Source organism: Nycticebus coucang, chromosome 6 (genome assembly GCF_027406575.1).
Source record: "Nycticebus coucang isolate mNycCou1 chromosome 6, mNycCou1.pri, whole genome shotgun sequence".
In the NCBI taxonomy this organism is placed as follows: domain Eukaryota; kingdom Metazoa; phylum Chordata; class Mammalia; order Primates; family Lorisidae; genus Nycticebus; species Nycticebus coucang.
Window position 1 is genome coordinate 50,590,501 of NC_069785.1, and position 19,419 is coordinate 50,609,919.

A 19,419-nucleotide genomic window follows, 5' to 3' on the forward strand; every position below is an offset into this window, starting at 1 on the left:
TTATTAGGCCTTTTATGTGTTATTTGCAACTGGGAGTAGAGAAGGGTGAGGGTTTATGAAGTGCCGCAGAGTGAAAAAGGCAGCTGTTAAAGGACAGCAGCCCTAAAGACCTCTGTGATAACACGGTCTTCAGGAAATCACCTGGACCTATTTTATTAGTTTTGTATTTCAGTTTCCATTTGCCTGAGATTGACTCTGTAACCTCCAAAGGGTCACTGACTTCACCAGTTTCATTTTCCTCACCTGTCAAGTGAGAAGACTAAGCTAAGAACACCAAGGTGGGTTTGATACTGACATAACAAATCTGTGCTTCTCCTATCTGTACCTCCACCACAATGTAATTAATTTCCTTATACAGAAGGACTTTCACTATAAAAACCTGGGCCAAGGGAATCTCACAGAGAAAATGCTGAAGCAATTCAATAAAGTGGACTTATCTTAACCTGATGTTAGAGCACTGTTGGTACAAGCCAATCTTGAGGAAATACAATTACCTTGTTATATAGAACACATACTTGTATCTGTGGTAAAGGAATTTTACCTACTTAGCATCTCATTTAATAGATGCAAAATAGTAGTCTTTCTGGCAAGAGGAACCAGAAAATACACAGTGCTCTTTAACTTACAGTGGGGTTATGTACTGATACAACCATCCTAAATTCAAAACATCAAACATTGAAAATGCATTTAATATATCTAACTTACCAAACATCATGGCTTAGCCTATTCTACCTTAAACATGCTTAGAACACTTAAACATTAGGCTACAGTTTGGCAAAACACCTAACACAAAGCCTATTTTATAATAAAGTGCTAAATTTATCTCATGGGATTCATTGAATACTATACTGAAAGGGAAACACAGAATGGTTGTATGAGTGCAGAATGGTTATAGAAGTACAGTTTCTACTGAAGATGTATCACTTTCACGCCACTTTAAAGTGGAAAGAAACATCGTAAAAGAGACTGGCAGTATACCTTTATACGGCACTTCCTTGTTTAAACTTTTTTCTTCCGGCTGGGGATGATGGCTCACGCCTGCAATCCTAGCACTCTTGTAGGCCGAGACTGGTGGATCACCAGGACTCAGGAGTTCAAGACCAGCCTGAGTAAAGTGAGACCCTTTCTCTACTAAAAATAGAAAAACTAGCCAGGCCGGGCATTGTGGTGGGCACTGCTAGTCCCAGCCACTTGGGAGGCTTAGACAAGAGGATCACTTGAGCCCAAGAGTTTGAGGTTGCTGTGAACTATGATGTCAGAACACTCTACCCAGGGAACAAAGTGAGACTCTGCCTCAAAAATAAATAAATAAACTTTACTTCTAAAAATATCAAACGGACCCCTGAAGGCCACAGGCTTATTAAATATAAAATGTGTAAAATTTCTCTTTATTAAGCCTTTTAAAAACAGCTTTTTCACTCAACAAACCTCAGCCTCCATGCTTTTTTCATCCTTCCTCCCTTGTTGGAGATCTTCAATTTTCTTACGGCAGTCTTTGAGATCATTTTGCAACTGAGATACCAGATGACGCTTTATTGAGTTGCTACTCAGCAAACGCTGCATTTCTGCTTTTAACTTCAGAATGAACTCATCATTTGAAAGCTCCTGATTCGGGTCTTCTTGCTGAAAAATGCTAATGGAGAAATTATGATTTTTAAGATTAAATAAAGTAACAAATCAAGCATGATTATTCTTTAAAAAGACTAACTATAGTGGTGAGTATATCTTGTCACTATAAAATTACATACTAATCTTTGTCATATATTACCTTTGTCATGTCCTCATGTGCAGAAACTAATATATTCACAGGAAGACCATTCTCAAGCTTAGTTCTGCTTGAACAGAGTTTAGATCTGTGAACAGTGCTATGACTTGCATTTGTGTTGGTAAACTGCATGTTGTATATACACAGCCTTTATGACTTCAGAAGAACTTCCTATATGAATAGGAAGTTCTAGTCATCCTAACCAATAATTTCTGTTATTTATTTCAACTACTAAAACCCATGGCTCGGAGCCTGTAGTTCAAGCAGCTAAGGCACCAGCCATATACACCAGAGCTGGCAGGTTGGAATCCAGCCCAGGCCTACCAAACAACAATGACAACTACAACCAAAAAATAGCCAGGCGTTGTGGCAAGTGCCTATAGTCCCAGCTACTTGGGAGGCTGAGGCAAGAGAATCACTTAAACCTAAATGTTGGAGGTTGCTGTGAGCTGTAATGCCACGGCACTCTATCCAGGGTGACATAATGAGACTCTGTCTCAAAAAATAAATAAATAAAATATAAAAACAGAAAAACAAATAAAACAGATGAAAGAATAGAAACAACAGTTTTCAATCGTTAGACAAGAAGCAGCATAAGACAGTGAGTGATTCCTGAGAACAGGAAAACAGGGTGAGCTCCATACTGCCCAGCTTTCTGGGCAACAAAATACAATAAAGTCCAGCATTCAAAACATAAAATGCAAAATGGCTAGCATTCAATTAAAATTTACCAGGCACACAAAGGGCAGGAAAGAAAATATGAACCATAACCAGGAAAAAAATTAATCAGTAGAAACTAATCCAGCAAAGACACAAACAATAGAATTAAATATAATCTATGTCTTCTGGAAGGTTAAGGAGAATGCAAACATGTGTAATGAAATGAAAAGTATAAAATCGGACCTATAGGAAAAAAAATACTACGATATCTGAAATGAAAACTATACTGGATAGGATTAACAGCATATTTAACATTGTAAAAGATACATGACTATAAGACGTAGCAATAAAACTCTACAATAAACATAAGGATTTTAAACCTAGGAATAAATTTAACAAGAGAAGCATGTGACTTGTATACTAAAAACTAAATACCAGTAAAAGAAATTTTAAAAGATCTACATAAATGAAAAATATACCCCATGTTCGGGGATCAAAAGACAATATTGTTACAATGGCAATACTTTCCAAATTGATCTATAGATTCAATGCAACATCTATCTGAATCCCACTAGTTCTTTTGCAGAAATTGATGAACTGATCCTAAAATCACATGGAAAGTCAAGAGATCCAGAAAGGTGAAACCGCTCTTAAAAAAGAACAAAGTTGGAAGACTCATACTTCATAGTGTCAAAATTTATAAAGCTACAGCAATCAAGACAGTATGATACTGACATGGGACAAAGACAGAGGGTGACCAAAAAATGTATATTATTTTAAGACATGAAAAAAATTTATTAAATTTATAATTCTCAAGTCATATTTGACTTCTACAATTACAAGAAGTGCTCAATGTGACTTGTATTCATCTTTTCTTATCGAAATTATTGAGCATTACAAATTTAATAGTTTTTTTTCCTTTCTTATAGTGTGCATACATTTTTGAGCACTTTCTGTAGACCAAGGAAACATAATTGAGAGTTCAGAAACAAACCCTCACATTCACAGCCAATTGATTTTCAACAAGGGTGCCAAAACAATTTAATGGAAGGAATCTTTTCAACAAATAATACTGGGACAATTGGAAGTTGGACCACCTCATGCAAAAGAAGGACGTTAGACCCCTATTTCATACCATATGCAAAAGTTGACTCAGAATGAATCCTAAACCTAATGTAACAGACAAAACTCTTAGAACAAAATGTAGGTATAAATCTTTAGGACCCTGGGTTATGGAATGGTTTCTTATATATGATAATAAAAACAGAAGCAACAAAAGAAAAAAATAAAGTGGGCTTTATAAAAGTAAGACATTTCTGCTTCAAAGGATGCTATAAAGATAGTAAAATAAAAAATAGGAAAAAATATTTGTTAATCTGACAAGAGACAGTAAAAAGACAACCCAATTTTAAGATAGGCAACATTTAAATACACATTTCTCCAAAGAAGATACACAAAAGGCCAATATACACATAGAAAGATATCCAAATCAAAACCACAAGTAGATACCATTTCACATCTGCTAGAAGAGGTATATTCTTTAAATGAAAAATAACAAGGTATCGGTAAGGATATGGAGAATTTGGAACTCTCATACATTGATGGGGAGAATGTAAAACGGTGAAGACATGTGGGAAAATAGTTTAATGTTTCCTCAAAATTCTATGTATGTGTGTGTGCATGTATGTGTATATATGTGTATTTACATATATATATAAAAAATCTACGATAAATGAAAGCATATGTCCATGCAAAAATGTACACATATATGTTCATATTATAGCATTATTCATAATGGCCAAAAAGTAGAAAGGGAGCAAATAAATGTCTATCAACTGGTGAATGGAGAAACAAAATGTGGTATATCCATTCAAAGGAATCTTATTTGGCTATAAAGTGGAATGAAGTACTGATACATGCTACACCATGGATGAACCTTGGAAACATTATGCTGAGTGAAAGAAGCCAATCACAAAAGACCATGCATTATATGATTCTGTTCACATGAAATGCACAGAGCAGGCAAATTCAGAGATAGAAAGTAGACTACTGGCTGCTTGGAGCTGTGGAGGCAGGAAGAGGTGATGGGGAATAACTAGGGATAGAAATGGGGTTTTTTGGGAGGGGGGGTGCTGAATGCTCTAAAATTAGGTTGTAGTGATGGTCACGCAGCTCTGTGAATATATCAAAACCACTGAACCGTACACTTTAAATGCATGTCATATGGTATGTCAAATACATATCAATAAAACTGCAAAAAAAAAAAAAAAAGAAAGAACACTCAATGAATGAGTTCCCTGTATATGAAGGTGAACCTACATGTAGTTATAGGTGTGTGAATATTAAAAAGATGAGGAAATACCTGAAAATGATTGCCCTGACAATTAAGATAGTAGAAAATCTCACTGAAGAGAAGACTGAAGACTTTTCAGAAGACTGAAAAGAAGACGACAGGCAGCCATCAGCAATGTTATTTCTTGGCCTGCGTGGTGGCCTCATGAGTACATGTATTCATTTACTTACGTTTCATGTATTTTTTTTTTTTTTTGTAGAGACAGAGTCTCACTGTACCGCCCTCGGGTAGAGTGCCGTGGCGTCACACGGCTCACAGCAACCTCTAACTCTTGTGCTTATGCGATTCTCTTGCCTCAGCCTCCCGAGTAGCTAGGACTGCAGGCGCCCGCCACAACGCCCGGCTATTTTTTTGTTGCAGTTTGGCCGGGGCTGGGTTTGAACCCACCACCCTCGGCATATGGGGCCGGCGCCCTACTCACTGAGCCACAGGCGCCGCCCTCATGTATTTTTCTTTGCGTGTTACATTCACAATTGTAAAAATTTGAGAAGTAAAATAAAGACATATTTTTTGTTAAGATAAAGATGGTAGAAAAATACCATCTTTCAAATATAAAGAAATCATAAGGAAAGGTGATAGATCTAACTACACAGAAAAACTGACAACTCTCAACAGTGGGCAGGGCACAGAGAAATCGTTACTGCCACATGATGTGGGTAATAAGGTCAACTTTAGAGCTGTTGGCAACAGGGATCAAACCCATCAAATATATGCATACCCCTCAGCAAGAAAAGTACTCTGCACCTTAAGGAAATCATCAAAGATATGAACAAAGATCTGACTACAAGGATGTTTGCAATAATGGTATCGCATTATTTATAACAAAATTTTAAACAATGTATTAGTAACTAAAACGTGGTTCGCTCATCTATATATTCACTAAAAATTATATATAACAATTATTTACTGACATTCAAAGATTTCAGAATATATTAACTTAAATGACATTATAAAATAGTATATTCAATATTATCTTTTAGAATTGTACAAAATAGATCATCTGGATGTTATACACCAAAACATTAATAAGTGGTTTTCTTCATGGAGGGAGATAAGATTATGGGTGATTTCTATTTTTTTCTGTTTTCTTTTTTTAATAATTTTTCCATAATGGAGGATAAAATTACTTTTGAAAAGATATAAGCAGTTGATAGTATATACCTTTGATACGATGTGATGAAAACAAAATCGCCATCTATGTGATCTTCCTCCACAAAGCCCATGAGAAAAACATAATCATTAAGAAAAACAGTAGGCTCAGCGCCCATAGCACAGTGGTTACGGCATCAGCCACATACACCAAGGGTGGAGGGTTCAAACCCTGCCCAGGCCAGCTAAACAATTCCAACAAAAAAAATAGTCGGGCAGCAGGCGCCTGTAATCCCAGCTACTTGGGAGGCTGAGACAAGAGAATCGCATAAGCCCAAGAGTTTAAGGTTGCTGTGAGCTGCAACGCCACAGCACTGTAGTGAGGGTGACATAGTGAGATTCTGTCTCAAAAAAAGAAAAGGAAAAAAAAGAAAAACATCAAATTCCAATAGAGGGGCTTCCTACAAAATACTTGACCAGTATTCCTCAAAACTGTCAAGCTCAAGCTCATCAAAAATAGGGAAAATCAAGAAGACTAAGGAAACATGACTCCTAAATATAATTTGTATCCCAGAATAGAAAAAGGACATTAGATAAAAACTAAGGATGGACATGAGTTAATAATAATGTACCAATATTGACTCATTAATTGTAATAAATGTATTATACATACTAATGTAAGACATTAGTAGGGGAAATGATCCAGCATATATAGGACCTCTATATAATATAAATTTTTCTATAAATCTAAAACTGTGCTAAAAAACAAAGTCTATTTTAAAAAAGAGATAGGGTCTGAGTTAAAATTTCCACTGTTAGTTTCAGAGGATTCCAAATAAAAGGTTAGAATATTGTGTGTATGTGGAGAGAGAGAAAGATCAAATGAATAAAATACAAGGTGGGTTGTTGTTTTTTCTTTTTAACATTATAAAAGGAGCTCCTTGCAATACATATGTAGATGTAACTTTAATATATATAACATATATTGTGGATATCTATATATGTAGAACCTACCCATACAAAACCACTTCTATTTCTTTGGAAATAGATGACATAAATAATTATAAGAAATAGAAATTACATAAATAAAATATATTACAATTTATCTTCCTATGCTGTAAGATATTATGAGCTAACATTAAACAGAATGTTTGTTACTCAGTAAACAAATTATGTATCCTTAATTTCTTTTCTTACTAAAAGGTGACCACAGCACATCCTGTAGTCCCAGAGGGAGTCAAGGTAGAGAACAGAGAAAGTGCTTGCTAAAATAATTTACTCTTCTTTCCTTAAAAGAGAAAAAAAGTCAGTGGTGGTGACCAATCCTGCAAAAGACTCCCTCCTGAGCCCAATGGAAGTTGGTTCCCCTAATTCCAAATAAACTGTAGTCCCTTATGAAGCCTGCTGAGGAGACCAAAGGGAAAAGGCATTCCACTTGTTAAATGTTTATTATTTGAGCTTAGCAGCCAACTATAATAAGGGAGAGAGGAAGCTGTCTGCAAGCTGCAAGTAGATTTAGCTACTCAAATTCTATCAATGTAAAATAGGACATTGAGGCTAAACCCTTAAAATTCACTAGGCAGTAGCTTGAAGGAGGTGGCAGTTGGTAATAAAAGCTTGGAGCCGCTAATATTTGGGTCAGTGAATTGAAAGCAGCTCAAGTCAACAAAGAACTAAAATTCTCAACACGGGGAAAATTATTGCTTCCTTTCATTCTAAGAATCACATCCCACCAGAGGAAAGGTACAAATCTCTTCGCTTCTGTATCTCTTTTCAATTTGATCTAAGAATAATAAATATTTTTAGTTTTCCTCAAATCCAAATTACCATCTATTAAACTGCAGGTGGGTGGAATGACTGACTGACTCTAAGCATAACGTTTGCTCCCTTACCTTGCTTTTCACTGGATGTCTTCTAGCTGAGCCCCAGCAACTAACCACCTGTGCCCTAGTTATCTCCTACTTTTCTAGGATGTGTCCATCACTTCTTTTACTGTGATAATGGTGCAATGTCTCAGCTCCACTATTTATAGGAATGTGCTTTAAACTTCCTATAGGATTTTAGGTATAAGTGCTAAGTAAATAGAAAGTGAAAAGTAGAATACACTTTAGACATCATGATGAAATAAGTCTATTTAAAAAGGTAAACATATATATGATGTATTATTTTCCCAATTCCCAGGACAATTTTGGTACAAACTAAAATAAAGTAATAATGAATTAGAGAAAATCTTGTTTTGGCATGAACTACATCTTTAATCTTCAAAAAAAAAAAGACAAAGAATGAAGTTTAAGGCAAACAGTTTGACTGTCATGTAAATACAAACAAACCAAAAACTGTGCCTGCCCTCAGGAGTTTTGGGTTCAAGTACCAGTTCTGTTGCTAATTGAGTCTTCTTGAGCAAAGAAGCTCTCCTGTCTGAACTTCAATTTTTCCTGGAACATGTTAACCTTGGACCTGACATTTTTCACAAGGCTGAGGGTCAAGAACTTTCCATGAAATACATGTTGAATTAAAAATGGATTCCTAGGACGGCGCCTATGGCTCAGTGAGTAGGGCGCCGGCCCCATATGCCGAGGGTGGCGGGTTCAAACTCAGCCCCGGCCAAACTGCAACAAAAAAATAGCCGGGCCTTGTGGCGGGCGCCTGTAGTCCCAGCTGCTCAGGAGGCTGAGGCAAGAGAATCGCTTAAGCCCAGGAGTTAGAGGTTGCTGTGAGCCGTGTGACGCCACGGCACTCTACCAAGGGCGGTACAGTGAGACTCTGTCTCTACAAAAAAAAAAAATGGATTCCTATAAAGTCTGATCAATGGTACATTTTAATCAATCATCTATCGCATAATGTAATAGTTATCCTTTATCAAGGGCCTAAGATATATGGAATGTATTAGAAGAGGCCCCTTGTATTTGTTATCTATTGTAATACTCATTTTAACCTCCAAGGGATATCAATCAACACTGAGTAGAAACAGTTTTAAAGCTAGTAGTAAATGACAACTCTGTGGTTTAAAACAGTTTGAATCTGGGCGGCGCCTGTGGCTCAGTGAGTAGGGCGCCGGCCCCATATGCCGAGGGTAGCGGGTTCAAACCCAGCCCCGGCCAAACTGCAACAAAAAAATAGCCGGGCGTTGTGGCGGGCGCCTGTAGTCCCAGCTGCTCGGCAGGCTGAGGCAAGAGAATCGCGTAAGCCCAAGAGTTAGAGGTTGCTGTGAGCCGTGTGACGCCACGGCACTCTACCCGAGGGCGGTACAGTGAGACTCTCTCTACAAAAAAAAAAAAAAAAACAGTTTGAACTAAAGCCCATGTTCTTTCCACTAGCCTCTTGGAATTAATCTCACATTAATAGGAAAAGAGGCACTCACAGCCGTGAATTTTGTAGATGACTATATTTTAACTTTGAAAGGATATGTAAATATCCCTAAAAAATATAAAATGCACTTCCTTTTTTGCTTTAATTAGCTCACCAAAGTGGAAGCCTTTCTTCAACAACTTGGGATTGTAATTATGGATATAGATGTGGAAAGCTACTTTAAAGCTACTCGCTGACCTTGGGCATCTGGTTCTCTCCTTGTTAAGGCTGAACTGTCTTGCCTAAGCGCTGACAACCCTCACAGCCTCCTGCCCTAGCTGCCCTGCAGTCAGGAAATCAGATAAATCATGAGGTACAAAATAAATCTACCTCAATAAGGCTCTGGTATAAGAGCTTGAAGATGGCCTCCACAAAATACATCATATAATTTAGATTTGCTATTTTCTTCTTTGCTTCCTTCTGGATTGTATCTGTGGTCAGTAGGATGAGAGTCCCTGGAGACAGACCTCAAATAAATGGAGCCTAACTAAAATAATACCTTCTTTCACAGCATCACCTGATCACTGTAGATTTCAATTTACTAGATCTCATCTCACAGTTCTTAAAATGCAATCCCAGTATTAAATACATACCTTCTAAGACCTATCCTAGAGAAAACTCTCCAGGATATTTATATACAGTATTATATTTAATTGTGTGATATCTGAACACACGTATCAAACGTTCTCACAGAACAATCATGTAGTAATGTTGGCAAAGTCAGTCTTAGACTATAAACCAAACGTTGGTGGCAAAGGCCAGATGGATTTGAGAAAAACTCTCCTGGGCCCAAATACAATCTCTTCTCAACACCTCATCTGTCTTCCCTACCCACAGCCAGTAGAGGGAATGTGTAAATCCTCCCCTCTGTACATCAAGCACAACACTGAACACACTCATGTGTTCAACGTTGCCTCCTTCTCCCTGGTCAGGCACAAGGTTAACTCCCTGTGAACAGGACTGTTTCTATCTCGTCTTGTGTGCTCTCCTCCCAGAGCCTTGCATAGGACTTCCCATGTGGCTAGTGCTTCTAAAATGTAACGAATGAAGTCTCATTCACTTGTCCTTTACATGTTTAGTACTCCCTCTTCCTCCACCACCGCTCCTCCCCTGTCAGTTCCTAGGAGTGATGATGGTAAAGCACTCCTCCCGTGAGGCTGCTAAAAATATCAGTATTAAACAGTAGTATAAAAGACTAGGTTCCTATTTTAAAACTAAGGTCGCAGTAAAGTTCCTAGGAAAATTTAATGCCTTTTTCTCATATGCTATTGATAAATGCAAGAGATATGCTTTTAACACACAGTGTTAGCATATAAAAGTAACCTGCCCTCACTTTCATAGTTAAAATAGATAAATAATCTAAGTTTTAGAGTTTGCTTTGTACATTTTAACTATACTAATCACTTTTTAACTTTCTGAAACTGATGTGTCTATTTTGGTGTTAAAGATAGTACCATATTAACACTTGAAGCTTCTGTCCATTTCTGTTTCAGACATTTATACTTCATTAAAGATTACTAAAACAGTCCTGGCCCGCATTCGAGAATCTCTAGTCAGCTCATCATTTCATGCCTGGGTCCACCTGTGTAACACATCACCATCAATATGGTTAATTGATAAACAATGTTGATAAACAATTTTCTTAATACCTGTTAACTTTGGATTTTTTCCAGTTGCCTTTTTTGATACCCAAATCCACATATGATTCAGAGAGTTCTATATTTAATTCTCCCTCTGAGTCGCTTGGAAATACTCCTAGTTTTGCAGCAGATTCATAGAGAGAAATTTCATCTTTGAGTTCAGTTAGTTCTTCCTATAACACAAAATCATTAAAAATAATTTTCATTATTCTGTACGAAGAAATCAATCATTCAATGTTTCAAAATCTGTTTTGATGATCAATATAAGACACAAAACCGTCTTCAAATGCTTCATTAGTATATGTTATATAAATAATTTTATAAAGTCTAGCATGAATCTTCAAGCAAACAGAATGAACAAATGAATAAGAACAAAGGCAAGGAGTTTCTCTCCAAAGTTCCTCTCTCACATTTTGTCCTCCATGAAAAGTATCCCTTGAGCTGAAGTGCTGATGGAAACACTTTTGGCTTACTAGAACAGATGACAAAGTGGACGGTTTGACAAGAATGTGTTGCACTTTAGTCTGCCAATAGTAAAAAGGCAAAAATACCTCTCTCTGTGGAGGTAATGCTGGAACTCTTCTCCAGTCCTTTCTTCTCTCTCCAGGGGAAAATATAAGTAGCACTGGAGGAGGATGTGAGAGAACTGCAGTGAGTTTTTGTTCCCCACACCTGTGGATGAACTGACCTCTGGACATACCATGTGCAGGGGCGCAGGCAGACTGGTAGGAGAGGCATGGCCCTGGCTCTGCAGCTACACAGACCTGGGTGTGACTCCCCGCTGTGTGGGTAAGGCTGTGAACAACTCCCACAGGCTGGTTTGAAGATGGCCCAACTGCCATTCTCATACAAAGAAACCCAAGATTCAGAAAGGTGATGTAACCACTGCCCAGTTCAGTGGCCTACAGAGTCTCTTCCAAGTGGCAACACTCACGTGTAAAGCCTGGTTCATGTTTTCGCTCATGGCATGTGCCTTCTGTGCTTGCTGCAGCTGGAGCTGGAGCTGGGCCGCCTCCTGGATCGAGCCTGTGGAGGAAAAAAATTACAGGATACACTAAACATAAGGGTGCAGAGTACCTGAGATCCACAGAAGAATGTGAATCCACTGAGGCTGCAGACAGGGAAGTTCTGCTTTACCATCACTATCACTTTAGGGGCATAAAGGTACAGGGCCCACAGGACCCAGAAGGCATGGGTCTGGTTCAGACATTTCCAAGACTTAGTATGGCTCCCATATGTTCTTAGGGAGTTGAAGGCATGGGCTACTGTGACCTTCTTGTTAACCAAATCAGCCACATCTACAAACCATAATACTCCAGAAGTTCTTTCTTTTTAAATTTTCTTTTCCTTCTTTCCTTTCTTTCTTTCCCTTTTTTCTTTTCTTCCTTTCATTATTAGAGAAGAGGCCTCACTCTGCAGCCCAGGCTGGAGTGCAGTGGCACAATCACAACTCACTGTAACCCCAAATGCCTGCACTCAAGTAATACTCCTGCCTCAGCCTCCCAAGTAGCTGGGACTACAGGCACATGCTGCCACACCCAACTAATTTAAAAAAAAAATTTTTTTTTAGAAATGGGGTCTTGCTTTGTTGCCCAGGCTGGTCTCAAATTCCTGGCCCCAAACAATCCTTCTGCCTCAGCCTCCCATAATGCTGGGATTATAGGATTGAGCCACTGTGCCAGTCCATAAGTCCTTTAATAGGAGCATAACATTCCCACTTAAGGAAAGCCAAAGAAAAAATTCTTTAGAACCCATTTCTACCCTCTAAGAAGACAGCAACATCTTGCTACCTTTAGCCTCTTTCTAGATGCTTTTATTTCCAACACCCCCAGCTGTACTTGTGAAAAAAGTCTTTTAAGGTTGTGCTTCTGAAACTTCAGTGACCTGATATTTTAAATGTACTAGGGGAATTTCCCATCTAAGAGTGATTTTATTGAGTTTCAAAAGAAAATGGCCATCTGGGAAATGGTTAAGTGAAACAATGATGGCATATTATCCAGTTAAAGAAAATTGTATTTTCAAAGCCTATAATGGCCAGGAAATAAACTCTCCAAGTAATACGAAGTGAAAACAAAAGCTACAAAACTAAATAGGAATGGAACCGAAACAGAATATGATCCACATTTTGTCCCCCACCAAATATACATACACAAATCTAGGCAGCACTGACTTTAGTACTTTCAACTATTGGATAACCTACCCTTTCACACATTGTACCAACCGTCTGAACAGCCTGTCAGCACCAAAGTCTGACTTTCCCTTATCAGTTAATGAATGAATAACCACTGATCTGTTTTCACAGTACGAGCTACTGATCAGCAAACAGGATGGCTTTTCTGTATGGCAGTGTTTACACAAACATTTGAATACTTTCTTGCCTTTTACTCTAATAACACTTTACAAAACATTGTAAAAAATAAAACTACTGCCGAAACTAAAAAGAAGCATATGTCTTAAACTTAGTCAGACTATGCTATCGTCCATGATTTCATTTCCAAGCAACATGGCCGACGACGGTATCCTTTCTGATTCACGGGGCTCAGCTTGTCGTTGTTGTAGGGAGGGCTTTGTTTTTTTCTGTCTGTGCAGATTTTACATTTCTGGATTTTTGTGGATCTCAAAACTTTGGTAATGACCCACGTAGCATAGAGATCATACGAGAAATTTTAAGCATAACAAAAATGTAATTATCAGGTCTCCACTGACTAGGTATGTGGCTATGCTATCGTAAGTGGACAAAAATTAAAGAAGTTATCCAAAAGGATAGAATGATGTGATCAAATATTGGGTCTAAAAAACCAATATATAATGAATGGGATTTTACAATCATTTTTAGCTTTCAGGTATAGAAGTTGTACAGGATACACTAAACATAAGGGACAGAATGACCCCTTAAATGACCACCTCCCTATACTGACCCCCTCCTTTAGTCGACCTAATTTTCACAGATCAAACATGCACCAGTAGGCCTGGGTCCTTAGGTTGACCACCTCTGTATGTTGACCAGTTTGTTACAGTCCCTTGATTGGTCAATTTACACAGGTTCTACTATTTTTTATTGTTTAATTTTTGCACATTCAGCTTTAGCATGTTTTCAGAAATGCACTTACAGAGAAGCAGGGCATAGTCTATGTGGGTGCATTCATTTCATTTGAAGGAAATACGTAGTACATTCAAATGTTAACAATAATTACCTGTGAGTGGTAGGGTTATTGATTATTTTTATTTGGTACTTTATGTCTGTCTACAGTTTCCAAATTGTCTCACAAAAATAAACTACATCTTCATCCATATACAATAATTTTTGTGGAAAAAAAGGAAATTAGTCACCGATGGTCTTCTCTCTTTTCTGGATCTTTATAATTCATGGGTTCTGCTATGTTCTCTCCGCATGTTGTACTAGCCTTCTGGGGAGACAGAGCCCAACCAGACACCTACCGGACTGTAACAAGTGGGCACACTGCTTTTGAGCCTCCTCTAGGCTTCTGGTCAACTTGTTAATGATCTCATTCTTTTCTAACTTGACCACTTCATGATTCCTTTCCAGTTGTTTCACATGATCTTTCAAATGAGAGCAAGTGTCTTCCTAAATAGAAAAATAGTGCAGTCAGTCATTTTCGTGATCAGTTTTAATAAGTATTGAACTAAAAACTATGATACATAATTGGATTTTACAGAAAATATACAATCATCACATGGCAACGTCACCTCTTTTTATAGCAAAGAGGTGCACGGGACTGTAGGTCAGGAGAACTTGTGTGATCTTGGGTGAGGCTTCAATTCCTCAGTCTCTTTCTTCTTTTGCAATTATGCTAACAAAGGTTGAATTAAACGATTTCTATCTTATTTTTTAAGTTACTTATTTTTCTCTAACCTGCTTCAGTCAAAGATTTTTTTCTTCTTATTTAGATGATTTCTAAAATCCCCTTCTACTCTACATTCACAAGACACTTATTTTAAAATTTGATTTTATTTAAATCAAAGGAAATGTTTTATATTATTATTTGCATTTTACGCTATCAGATCAAGTGTACATATACATGTTTACGAAGATACTTTGAATCATGCAATTTGTATCCCAAAACAGCAAGGATATGATAAACACACGGAAACTTATTCTATTTCACACAGCCAAAAACTCATTCTATTCAAAGCAGCCAAAAATAGTCGTTCCCACTTCTTAACTTCTTTTCAGTTTGATCTGTTTCTTTTATGTTTCTCTTTCTTCCTTTTACATGTCTTATTTCTCTTAATAATCTTCTTAAGGGTGCCTCTGCTTTGCTACAGAGAACTACTAAGGGCTACAACGAACACTTGAAAAATGAATGACAAACAAAAACACACAGGGTAAATGAGTGTGTGTATGTAATTGTACTGGGGAGATACAGAAAATGTAGAGTGAGTATGCAAGATAATCAAGTTTCTCCAAAAAATAACATGCATTAGGGAGTAAGGAGCCACAGGAGTCCCAAGCCCAGGTAGAAGAAATCACAAGCATAGAAATCATCACCTTCCATTCAAATGAGGCTACACAGGCCAAATTCCAGGCACACAGCAGAGCATGAGAGAGGCAGAGGAGTGAATTAAGGTAAGTGGTTGAAATTACCTTAAAAAAAAAAAAAAAACTTTAAAGAAAACAAATAGTAAAAAGAATACCAAGAAAGAGCTTTGAAACAAAGAAATGGTCTTATGGTTTTGGGGCCTGACCCACAGGATTAACCTAAACCCCAATAATGCCTTAAAAGTAGTAACACAAGTAATATTACATCAGAAGTCCCCATAAGCAGAGCAAAGGGACGCTGAAATCTCCCATTTTAGCTTAAAAATTTAGGGCGGCACCTGTGGCTCAAGGAGTAGGGAACTGGCCCCATATACTAGAGGTGGTGGGTTCAAACCTGGCCCCAGCCAAAAACTAAAAAAAAAAAAACAAAAAATTCCTGTGAATTATGCATTCTATTTCATCATGTAGCTATGTTTGCTTTGAATTTTTTCTACCAAATTTTTGAGCAAAATGAAGCTTCTGGAAACTGGTCGATGTTTATTCAGCACTGCAAATCTCCTGGCAAACTGCTGCTAATACCCAGGCCAGCTTGAGAAGCCTGGTTCTAAAGTACCAAAGTAACATGGCAAACACAATGAAAGAGCTAACACTAATGACAGTATGACAGTAACAACACGAAGCAGCAGGGAGACCACTAATACATTCTGGGGAGGTCACAATAGTTTTTACAAGTGACTGGGAACTGGCCAAAAACAAGTTTTACAAAAAGGTAGATATAAAGAGCAATTTTATAAAGAAAGAAAAGGCAATCATTTGACTATATGCAACGATCAAGTAAACCTTGGTGTTTCCCACTGACAAGTTCAGAGAAACAGATTATACTCATAAAACTAGAAAATTTTAATACCAAAAAACAAACAAAAAGGTAAGTAGTTCTACCTTTTCCACGATTAGCTTGAGTGAGTTCAAGACTGATTCAGGCAGACATATTTTAAGACTGAACAAGACAAATGTGATGATAAAGAGATCAGATAACAGCTGAATCTGTGGGAGGGAAAATAACTGAACAGAGTTCTAGGACACAGAAAAATGAGAATTAGACCACACACAGAGAGGTCTGCAGGAGTCCCTTAGACAACAGAAAGTGTTCAAAGTGGAGCCCTTAAAAATATCATGAACACAAAGGTAGAAAATATATCAGGTGAAGATTAAGACACAAAAACCAAAGTCCATGATTTCACTAAAAGCTGAAGATTTCAAGAAGACCAGAATGAAAAAAGCTATTACCTCTATCAAGGAGATAATCAAAGATCTTAACATGATACTTCTATAAACGGTTTGGAGAAATAACCAGAACTCTTAGAACATTGCACTTCTACCAATAAAAGGAGGTAAAAGGCAATTTGTTGGAGAGAGAGAGTACAGGAGATAGTTTACTATGAGACAATTATAACATTGGAGGATTAACTCCAAGAACCCTATTGCTTCCCATTTCTTCTATCACATTTAAAAAGAACAAGAGAGGGGACGGGAGGAGGAGAGGAGAGGAGAGGAGAGGAAAGGGAGAGGGAGAGGATCAAGGGGAATTCAGCCAAAGCAAAAAGATAATATGTTGTGAGTATATACAATCTTTTCTACCCAGAAAAGCTGATCTCTTTTTTCTTTCTTTACTGGTTTATAAATAATTTTTCTTTTTAATTATTATGGCAACTTAATACTTGTATATCAGTATAGGGTACGGGTGATGCTTTGATAAAGGCATACAACGTGAATTCAGAATTAATCATTTCTTCGTGTTAGGAACATTCCAAGTCCACTCCTTTAGTTATTTTAAAGTACACCATAGGACAGACGTGGTAGCTCACATCTGTAATCCTAGCACTCTGGGAGGCTGAGGTAGGAGGATTGCCTGAACTTGGTAGTTGGAGACTAGCCTGAGCAAGAGTGAGACCCTGTCTCTACTAAAAAACAGAAAAATTAGCTGGGCATAGTGGCACATGCCTGTAGTCCCAGCTACTTAGGAGGCTAAAAGAAGAGGATTGCTTGAGCCCAGGATTGGAGGTTGCTGATGAGCGAGGCTGATGCCATGCTCTGAAGGAAACAGAGTAAGATATTAACCCAAAAATAAAATTAAAAAAAAAAAACTAAGTACACCACAACTTGTCTGACAAGACAATGATAACTAGGATATATAAGGGGCTCTAACAACTCAATAGGAAAAAAGTCAATCTGATTGAAAAACAGGCAAACCATCTGAATAGACATATCTCAAAAGAAGACATACAAATAGACAGTCAAGAGGTGTATGAAAAAATGTGCAGCGTCATTAATCATCAGAGAAATGCAAATCAAAGCTATAAGATACCATCTCACCCCAGTTAAAATGGGTTTCATCAAAAGGACAGGCAATAACAGAAGTTGCCACGGATGTGCAGAAAGGGGAACCCTGTATGCTGCTGGTGGTAATGTAATTTAATGCAATCACTATGCAGAAACACTGGTCTCTTAAGGAAAACACTGATAATATAATAGCACAAGCTACAGATTTCTCAAAGTTCACCAGTTACACAAACATTCAAAAAAACTTACCTGCATCATGGATTGCTACTTTCTCCCATCACATGTGTTTACTTTTGTCTTTTAAATTATAATTAAATACCCATTCATGATTAAAAAAAAATTCTCAGTAAACTAAGTAGGTATAGAGGAGAACTTCCTCGACTTGATTAAAAAAGAAAAAATCCTACAGCTAACATCATACTTAACAATGAAAACTTTACCCTTCACCACAAAGAACAGGAACAAGGCAAGAAGGTCCCTTCTCACCACTGCTTTTCAACAACATCCTGGAAGACCTAGCTAATGCAGTAGGACAAGAAAAGGAAATAATAGGTATAGACGCTGTTTTTATTCATGGACGATGTTACTTTCCATGTAGAAAATCTAAAAGAATCAACAAAAAGGCTCCAGGAACTAATAAACAATTACAGCAAGGTGTGGGATACAAGATGAATCCAAAAATGTCAATCACTTTCCTATACACCAGGAATGACTGAGTAGAATTTGAAACTAAAACATAATACCACTTACACTAGCACCAGAAAAAAAAAAAAAAGAAAAAGAAGAAATGCTTGGGCCTAAATCTAACCAAAATATGTACAGTATCTATATGACAAAAACTAAAAAACTCTGATGAAAGAAATCAAAGAGGAACTAAATAAATGGAGAGAAATCCCATGTTCAAGGATAGGAAGACTCAATATTATCAAGCAATCACTTCTTTCCGACTTCATCTATAGATTCAATGGAATCCCAAACAAAATCTCCCAGCAAGTTATTTTGTGGATTGCAAAAAACTAATTATCTAAAAAGTTTATCTGGGGAGTCCCACATAGTAGTACCACTCTGGGGCAGAATGTTAATAATGGAAAAGGCAATGTGTGGGGGGGTATTTGGGAAATCTCCATATTTTCTACCCAAAACTGTTCTAAAAAGTGAAAAGAGTGTGTGTGTGTTTACTATATGTGCACGCATGCACACACATATAAAATTAAATGTATATAAAGTCTATTCACATCCTAATACTTAGCTATTGTTCAGGAAGTCTGTTGTAACAGAATAAGATGATTAGTCAATAATGCAGATGTCCATTTTTACTACGAACATTTTTACAAAGCAGTAATTTTCAGCCTTTTGTGAGAAGAGACATGATCCTCTTAGAAAGTCTGAATAAGCTCACGGGTCTTCCCCAAAGACACTCAATAGAAAATCTTATCCAAAATTACAGAGGATTCATGGACTCCCTGGGGCCTACTAATACCCTGCTTTAGGAGACACCAGGTTAAGAATCTTTGTAACCAGCAAATTTACTAGGTCTGAACATCTACTTTGTCAACACCGTGCAGGTACAGTTGTGTGTGATTACATGACAGTTACTCAGAACCTGGACAATGGCAAATTTATGCAAGGACATCTGGGTAAATTATCCAGTTATATGCGCCTTGCTACTATTTTCCTAAGAGTTGTTTTTTGGTTTGTTTGTTTTTGTTTTTTTTTTTGGACT

At 37.4% G+C, this 19,419-nt stretch overlaps 1 protein-coding gene across 8 annotated transcripts in view; it reads right to left on the reverse strand.

Moving 5' to 3' along the window:
- CEP152 (centrosomal protein 152) overlaps positions 1–19,419 on the reverse strand; it is an 82,629-nt gene that overhangs the window by 35,437 nt on the left and 27,773 nt on the right. For all 8 annotated transcript variants that reach the window (XM_053595495.1, XM_053595494.1, XM_053595493.1 and 5 more), the window contains exons 10-13: positions 14,294–14,441; positions 11,790–11,881; positions 10,865–11,028; positions 1,429–1,633 (exon numbers count right to left, since the gene is read on the reverse strand). In XM_053595495.1, the coding sequence (XP_053451470.1) occupies positions 1,429–1,633; positions 10,865–11,028; positions 11,790–11,881; positions 14,294–14,441 (609 nt within the window). The remainder of the gene's footprint in view (positions 1–1,428; positions 1,634–10,864; positions 11,029–11,789; positions 11,882–14,293; positions 14,442–19,419) is intronic.